This window comes from Neurospora tetrasperma, assembly GCF_000213175.1.
Source record: "Neurospora tetrasperma FGSC 2508 unplaced genomic scaffold NEUTE1scaffold_1, whole genome shotgun sequence".
Taxonomy (NCBI): Eukaryota; Fungi; Ascomycota; class Sordariomycetes; order Sordariales; family Sordariaceae; genus Neurospora; species Neurospora tetrasperma.
In genome coordinates this window covers 3,626,776-3,635,573 of record NW_009799099.1, presented here as the reverse complement: position 1 = coordinate 3,635,573, position 8,798 = coordinate 3,626,776, and the positions used below count along the sequence as shown (strand labels likewise).

Sequence of the window (8,798 nt, the reverse complement as noted above, 5' to 3'; positions counted from 1 at the left end):
CGCTGGTCGTCACCGACCCAACTACTAGTCTGGCCCTCACTGGCTTATCTATGGGAGAGCGGACGGGATCCCGAGTTTTCCAGTGGGTATGGTCGTATGTGTTTATTTAAATGCAAAGTATGGCTTATGAGCGACAGTTATTGTTTCTTCCCGCCCTGTCTCTCCTTCCTAAATGCATCTTTCGGCGTTATTCCAAGGATGCCACACTAACCGCTCGGCTAAAACTGCATCATTGTTCCAAGTGACTTTCATTTTCGTGCCAGCAATGAGCCAGATGTTCCAGTTATGCATTTGTTTACTTTCCTCAGGGGCTTGCTAGTCGCAACTTGCCCGCCCTCATTGGATGATGGCATTCCCAACTCCACTGCACAATGTTATGGCAGTGAATGATAAGCCAGCTACACTAAAGAGAACTTCATCAATGGTTGCGTGGCCCAGTGGTTAAGGCATCTGCTTTACAAACGATAACGCAGAGGATCGCAGGTTCGAGCCCTGCCGCGATCATTTCTTTTGCCATTTTTTTTCACATCACTTTTTTGGTTTTTTCATTGTTGGTCTTGCTTGTCTGGTTGTTGAGATTTACAAAAGATCTGTTGGTTTTCCACGTGTTTTGGTATTTCTTTTTGCTTTTTAGTAAAGTCGGATGCTTCTAAATCGCAGATGTCGTCAGTTTTTTTCCTGCCTCAGATTGTTAACGTCATTGCAACGACACAACGTGTATATGTAAATATGTGTTTTCGGCATTGGTCGCAAGGTGAATCATTCTCATCTCGTTGTCATACTCCTGACATCTGCTATTGTAATGTGATGCAAGGCCTGACGCATCGTGTAAACATTGCCAACACATGCTCTCCTTCACACAGGCGTGACGGGTTGACTCCTTTCATCACGAATTCCTGCACGCTTAAATTCTGCCTGTTTCTAACCCCTTTGCTATTCTCAACCAAAGGCAGGAATGCAAATTGGAATATTCAAGTCACGAGCCTGCGTCTACAAACGATTCGTATTCTGCCGTTCTCAGTCCCCATCCGGGGCCATCTGTCGTTAATGCTAAGGATACTAACCCAAGTCCATCGTATCCCAGTTCCCGAAATCCGTCGTGAAGTCTCCTGTCCCCAAGCCGCTAAAGATATCATCACCACTCAGGTCTCCTCCCGCGCCACCGCTGCCACTGCCTCCACCGCCAGCGCCGCCAGCTCCTCCTCCTCCACCATTCCCACCCGAGGCACCTGCACCTCCTCCTCCCGCAACACCACCACCTTGACCACCCGTCCCAACACCACCTCCCATTCCGCCTCCAGTATTCGTATTGACCGTCAACCCACCCATGTTCCCCATACCCATATCCCCCATCCCACTTATATCAATGCCACCCGCACCTCCCACATCCAACCCACCCATGCCCGTAGCATCCAAACTCATCGCGTCCATCGGATGATGATGATCACTACCCGAAACCTGCACCGCCGCAGCGTTCATGATGGAATCGCCCATAGCATCGCCAGCCACCACCCCCAGCGCGCTCAACTCCGGCTGCAGCATCGTTTGCTGATGATGATGATGATGCTGCGCGGGCGGCGGAGGTGGGGGAGGTAGGGCCATCTGCGCCTCGACGCGACGATGCAGGCGCACGACCGTTTCGGCCATTAGGGGGTCTGATTTCTGAATTTTCTTAAATTCTTCCGCTTCGAATTTGAGAGCTTCGCGTAGGGTGATTCTCCGCTGCTTTTTGGTGATGGGATGGTTCGCAGCATCTCCTCCTTCTCGGGCAGAGGAGGGGTCGTTGTCGTCCGTTACGGGGGTATTGTGAACGTCGGGAGCACAGATGATGGCTGTGACGACGTCGTAGGCCACGGAGCCGTTGCCGGCTTCTGTTTGCGTTTTCAGCTCCTTAAGCAGGGCAGAGAGGAGACGCCTTGCGCCGCAGATCTGGAGAGCGACAAGAACCTGGCGGTGGGTGTAAGTGGCCGGCACGCCGTTACCGGGCGAGTGCTGAGCCCACTGGACCAGATTTTGGACGGTGTGGCGGATGGCGCCGTAGAGACCCCCGACGGACCCGGAACCATTGTGATGTGTGCCAGTCCAATTTTCCAGCTCGCTGTGGTCGGCGCCACCGGTGCGGCTGGACACGGCCAGATTTTCTTTGAGAGCGCGCAAAAGGGGTTCGACCTCTTGTGACGCGGGAACCTGACGCTGATAGGAGCGGAGTGAGAGTTCCAGGGGTTTGGCGACAATGTTCAGGACCGATGAGAGCATGGTAGATGCTTCATTGGATATTGAATTTGGACGCAAAATGAGTTGAAGAATCTTGATGACCGCTCCTTGACCGGGTTGCTTATCAGTCCGTAGGTTGTTTGCAAGGAACAAGAGTGCTGGCACTAGTGAGGGCAATAATAGGGTATCCAAGAGATCTAAGGGGCAGTTAGCGGCAATGCCATGACAATGGCGGTAAGAAAGTTCATACTCACATTCTAGACCACTTCTTAATAGGTAATCGTTCAAGCAGCCTGTACTCAAGGCCATGACGATCTGATCAAAAAGCGTCGGCATGAGTAGATAGAAGTCCTGCGGAGGACAAGACGACATAAGATCGTCTCCTAGACCGCCAGCCTCGGAATCAAATAGCCCATGTACCCAACCATTCAGATGCGACTTTTCCTGGTCGCTAAGCTCGTCCAACGGCCGACTCAATTGGCCCCTTCCTAGTAGCTTCCCCACGAACGAATGCGGAGATCGGATGGCCAAGTCGGTGGGTGTCAGACTGTAGCGGTGCACAAAGGCCAGCAGTAGAAGCTGGATAGACCCAAATTCCTCGTATACAGGCTGATATTCGCCCTGATCCTCGTCATAGCCACCCCAGTCGTCCAAGAGCTCGCACAGAGGGTGAAGTATCTTGTATGGTTTATCGAAAAGTAATAGAATATCCAAGGATGATGGTTTGCTGGCCAGCTGGCTGCACAATTGCTTGAGAGTCATGGTCTCCTTGTTGCGGCAAAGTGTACCAATCACCTATATCATATCAGCAGCCGTCACGCACAGGGTTTTGTTGTCTGACTGAATGACAACTAACCTCAACAATAGCTTGCGCAGCAGCGCCCACGTTTCCGTTCATGTTATCCAATTCCCCGATAAGCCTCTGACTTCTCTCGAAATCTTCCAAACATGCCTGGACCAGCGTTTCTTTCACGTACCGACCCTCGTCCGGCAGTGTTTGATAAGTAATTTCTCCCAAAAGGGTCTCGATGGCCGACGCAGATAACAGCCCGTGCAGCTGGCAGGCAAAGCAAAAGTCTTGTCGCACGGAGTCCTGAAAGGAGCTGCTAGTGTTCGACATGTCAAACATGTTGGACAATGTCGGAAACACATTAGTGTCAACCTGACCCAGCGCCTGGGATATGCAAAACTCTGCGTCAAAAGGATACATATGTGTAGAGGAGGCAGCAAAGTTACCCAATATTAGTGGAACCTTGTTGACGACGTATGATTTGAGCAAGTGTCCCGTTTTTGATCCTTCCCTGAAGACGGCGTTCGCCAAAACATCAAAGGATGCTAGAATAAGGTGTATTGCTGTTGTTTGCAAGTCACCCTGGACCTTTTGTCAGCAAAAAATATAGATGACGTTGTACGCTGAACGACAGAACAAACCTGGTATCGGTTATGGAGGTAGGTGTAAAGAGAATGATCGTCAATCAAAGGTCGTCCCACGAGCTGTCCAAGGCGTCAGCATCCCAAGTCCCCCATCCACTCCAAATCAGGATAATCGTCCGACGAACATACCGCAGCATTGATGTAAATGTACAGACCGGCGCGAGAGTTAACTATGGGCATATCGGGGATTTGCCATGTGTCCAGCCCGATCATGTTATCCATGTAGCTATGCATCTCCGCTACTGCAGCGTCCTTCAGATCAGAAGACTCTTCCCCGGCCAGTGCCTGTCCTCGGCTGAACTCTAACCTCTCCGCAATTCCAGAGGTATTTGGATTCTGAAGGAGATAGGGTATAAGCTGATCGATAGAGCTCGCTAATCCTTTGCGATGGCCTGGTGAGAAGAAAGTCATTAGCCAAGTGTTCGGTTCACAGAACAGGGAATCATAACATGGGAGAAGCGTTACTTTTAGCCTCGGGCCGGCTAAAGGCAGAGACCACCCGTTGATTCCCCAAAAAGTTGACCAAAAGCAAACTGAAAGCCTGAAGAGAGGTCTCCATGTCCTGCTTAGTTCGCATGTTCTGAATAGTGCCGAATGTATCTCGTGAAAAGGCGGCGATGACGTCGATGAAAAGCGTTGTCCACTTGCTCAGGTTCGTAGCCATCTCGTAGGCGTCAGAGGCATGCCTGATGCCTTGACCATGTGTTATGACCTTGGAGAGCCGCAGAAAGATTACCTCCTCGTCGTTGTATGAATTTTGCCAAAACACCCTCTTCGGTTTTTTGTCTCCTTGTTGCCCCTGGCCCCCCTTAGTGGCCGTCGCGGCCACGTTTGTAGTACTTGCATCATATTCACTCTGAATCTTGGCCTGCGATGTCGAGTAATGGTGTAGAACTTTCAGGACGGACTGGGGGTTGACGAGCTTCTGGTTGAGGAGGATGGTGAGATATTGTAGTCTGCGGGGGTCAAGGGAATAGGAAGACTGCTTCGTCGGCTTGAGGAGAAGGTTGGCGATAACAATGGGAGGCAATGGATAGAAGTCCGAGTTAAGGATGGGCACGAATCTCGCGAAGTCGCTGGGGTCTAGTCGTTTGGCTTCGGCGCGCGCCAGGAACTTGGTCCATTGTCCCACGGCCGCCGACAAGCCTGCCGTTGCTGGACCTCCGGGCATGGTCGGGGCATTCGAGACCGGGATTGTCGACGGTAGCGATAGTGAGTGGTAGAGGAGCAAAGATCGTGCGCGTACTATATCGGGGCTGTGGTCATTTTCCAGGCAGTGGTGTTGGTAGCTGACGTTGTTGCGTCGCGACCAATGTCCGATGATGCGCTTGTCAGCTTTCGAGCATGTGGTCGACGCAACTGTTGGTTCCACTCCTTCCACTTCGCGCAACTGAATGACAACCAGTTTCCAGATGACTGACAGGGGCGTTTGGGGCTTTGGTTCCAGATGCTGTGGATTCCGTGAATGCCTTGAGCGGTGCGTTGTATGTACCTAGAGGTAGCGCGTTCGCCGTTGTGATCCGCCCATGGGCGCCTTGGCTCCAATCTGGAAAATGTGCTGGATTGATTGACGATATTCGTAGTATACTGTTCGACTGTCAAGTGGCAGAGCAAAAGGTTGAAAGCAATAGATGGAAGGTGGTGAAGTGTGAAGCAGCCCGTCAGAGTCGCACACAGCGCGCATGGATAGCAGCGAACTGATGTGGAACTTTTACAAAACGAAACAAAGCTTCCGATCTTTCATGTTTCCTATCCGTAAAGCGAACGTGTTCTGTAGTGTAAGGTATCGTACCCGGGCAAACACAAGGCGAACTTTCCACATTACCGTAAGTCGGCACGAGCCGAGGACCCACAGAGGAATTAAAGTGGAGAAGAACTCAAAAGCTTGGGCCAGTTCCATGAGTGGGCTGTGTGGGCTGTTATGAAGCTGTCTCCGTCTCCGGCACTCCGGTCTTAGACTGTACCTATACTATAGTATATCCCTCTTTACAGTACGCATCAAAGTTCTTGTGGACGTACTGCTACTACCGGCCGATGTTCGTACGGTATATGTATCAATTGACAAATCGAGGTCTCGTATCTTGCCCATGCTCCCTCAATGTCCTAGGTTGGGGAAGCATGGGATTGATCCGAGGAGTCGCTCTGGTGCAGTAACTTGATCATGATTTCAATGGAAGAGCTGGGAATATGTCCTCGTTTTCTCAATCGAATTCCCGATATTTGTTTGTATGATACAGAGCCATCCTAACCCCATAGCAAAATGCTCAGACGTGGCCCGTAAGGAAGTTAGTTGTACGAAGGAATGCCAACACTCAACAGAGAGCACTCATATCCAGCCCATTAACTTTCCCCTATCCGTTCCCAATTCACGTTACAGAGCCTCCTGGTATGAACCCTCTTAGTCACCTTCCCTTTTGATACCCTGCATCCGTCCTCCATTGGCATTGTTCCCGTTTCCATTGCCGTTGGCTTGCTGCACATCTGGTGCGCGTGGTCCCAACATCCAGTCCTGCATCGCCAACCATTCACTCCAGCTTCTCTCAGCTAGAACAATCTCTCTTTCGGTCGCATCGCGCAAAGGTTTCAAAAACGGTATGGACTCTTCCTCGTTCATGTCGTAAGCCGCCTTGACCTTGAGCCAGTTGGAGCTCTTGGCCGCAAAGAGGTAGTTCCGTCGCTCGTTCTCGTGTAGTGGCCCGATCCCAGCCTCCCAGTCGTCGCCGAAAAAGCCGTGCAAAACTCCGGGAAAATCATATCCCGTAGCTACCAGACGGCGGATATAGGGGATCAAGTTGACACTCGCATACGACTGAAGACCATAGCCCCCGACGGGTGCCTTTCCCGCTGCTCCCCGGGCACAAGACGCCTCTAGTTCTGGTGGTGGGCGGACTGTCTGTGAAGACAGCACCGGGTTGGGCTTCTGGAAAGGTAGTCGGATGTTGATGAATCCAGCAAGAGCCTGCACAGGGCCATGGTATTGGGCGTGGTCCAGGAAGTATCGCATGCAGGACATGAAGTATGGGTGCCACTCGAGAATGTCGAACTGGGACTGGGCATCCGCAAAGGACTGCGCGGGCGTGTTAACTTTCGGACGAGCGTTGGAAGCCGGTCGCGGGAAGGAGAAGACACCATGTACCTGTGCGTGACGAAAAGCCGGTCCGCCTGGTTGAGGGAAAGCCATTGTTGGCAACGGTGATTGTCAGTAGGTTAGGTGAAGGGCGAATGCGAATGAGGTGTGAATGCACCAACGAGAGCGTTATGACAGCTCAAACGGCTTGGCTGTATTTTGGGTGATGTTTTGTCGTCTCGTCTTGGTGATAGGCGTCAAGTTGACTAATCTTCAACACGAAATGGCTAGAATGGTGTTTGATCAATATCAACCTCCGTATATAGTTCACACCGACAACAGATGGTATGATATGACGGAGCCTTGTGAAGGGGAAGGTCGTCTTGGTAGAGGATGAAACAACTTGGAGAACTGAAGGGAATGACGGGACGGAAATTAAGCTTTCAGAAGCGGGAGCTAAGACGTTATATAGCCCCGTATGGAGAAGATGCGGACCATCAATCCTTGATCAACCTCGGGAAGATTTCTCAACCGCATACCCACTCGGCCGCTGTAGGAGGTCCCCAAGCCGCATGATGTGCATGTGCCATCATGGGAGTGGAATAGGTAGTAGAAAACCTGTCTGGACTGCGTACCGGAAGAACAACAAAACAGGGGTTGAGGAAAGACGTCCCGTTCAGGGCACTAAAACAACGAGGAGCACCGGATGTAGGCGACGGCGGAGCAACGGCGGCAGTCAGTGTGTACAGTGACTGTACCCATCTCCGTCTCCATCGCAAGCAAGGTACGCTCCCTTTTACCTGCAGCTGAAGTGCGCTCGGAGAAGGAGGGGAAAAAAGAAAAGATCCACAGTGAGTAGTTTCTGTGGGATACTATTTGTGCGAAAGGATGGGCAATTGCAAAGGCCGAAGTGATGTACATGATGAGATTGAAGTCGGGTATGGGTGGGAGATCTGAAGACGGGTCTCGTCGCCGTCATCGCGGGGGAGTTCGAGAGCGCCAATCACGAAGCAGCACTCCGAAGGTAGTCTGGACAGTCTCAAGACAGTGTCTGGATAGCCAGTGTGAGACCGAGGGGGCATGGATGCCTCCGAGACCTGATTGATGAAGCAAGCGCGATGCCCTGTGCGAATCTATGGCGAATGCATCGTAGGATGGCATGTCGAGCGCTTCTTTTCCACTCCGAGTCTGTGTTGCTCCCCGGTTGGTGGCGGGTGGTGGTCTGGACTTGACAATCTGGATGTCGAGTTTTTGCTGTGAAGCTAAATGTCAAACGCGGAGCACCGCGAGGAACAGAAACGCCTGCGGGACGTCGGAAGGAGTAGTGGACTCGGTGGAGAGCCCCTACGCAGTACAGGGGCTGTGGCGACAAGGACAGGCCATCTTTGTTTACGGTAGCCGACTGCAAGGAGGGCGAGCGAGCCGTGGTTCTCAAAGCCCCGTCAGTGCCTGTTCCCGCAAGAGTCCCGCTCCCACTTGAGAAGATGAGGTGGAAATGCGGTTATGGAGGCGATAGGTAGCATGGATACCTCTATACACGGCACCAGAGCTAGGTAGCTGGACCACCTGAGCTCTGAAATCATCCTGGTTTTTTTGCCTCGCCGTGACTGACGGATGGCAAAAGAGCTGCGAGATTCGCTCCGTGAGTGCTTGGTTGCCTGTCTATGTCTGTAATGAAAAAGGCAAGTGAGGTTGAGAAATGGGATTGGATTTGCCAGGGATACTGGGATCGACGACGGGACGGGGACTTGCTCGGCGAGGCTGCAACATCTTGGTAGACCCTACACAGTGATGCTGTGTGTGCGATGTGATGTAGGTATAGGTAGCTTGATGAAGCTTCGGTTGAGGCGCAAACTACCTAGAGACCTCACAAGTGTAAGAGACCTCTCCCCCTCTAATTCAAGGGTCCTCCGAGGGCAACACTACACAGTATACGTCAAGGTACCCCGGGATCCCAGGACAGGAGGGAGGATATATATGCCCATGCCCGACGCCCTCAGTTTGGCATGGTAAGGGGATGACGGGGTGAGCGGGTTCGGTATCGACTTGTTGATCTGCTGCCAGCTCGCTTGCCCCCTTCAGG

At 52.0% G+C, this 8,798-nt stretch overlaps 2 protein-coding genes across 2 annotated transcripts; both read right to left on the bottom strand.

Moving 5' to 3' along the window:
* Positions 1–898: 898 nt before the first annotated feature.
* Positions 899–4,819, bottom strand: NEUTE1DRAFT_58099 (uncharacterized protein; the record flags this gene model as incomplete). The annotated part of the gene is made up of 5 exons (XM_009849034.1): positions 899–2,378; positions 2,469–3,009; positions 3,071–3,586; positions 3,778–4,040; positions 4,114–4,819. The coding sequence occupies 5 exons, from the start codon at positions 4,817–4,819 to the stop codon at positions 1,060–1,062; spliced, it is 3,345 nt and encodes a 1,114-aa protein (XP_009847336.1).
* A 1,009-nt stretch (positions 4,820–5,828) lies between these two features.
* NEUTE1DRAFT_76779 (uncharacterized protein) lies at positions 5,829–6,829 on the bottom strand (the record flags this gene model as incomplete). Its single annotated transcript, XM_009849912.1, has 2 exons — positions 5,829–6,715; positions 6,785–6,829. The coding sequence occupies 2 exons, from the start codon at positions 6,827–6,829 to the stop codon at positions 6,047–6,049; spliced, it is 714 nt and encodes a 237-aa protein (XP_009848214.1).
* Positions 6,830–8,798: the final 1,969 nt, after the last annotated feature.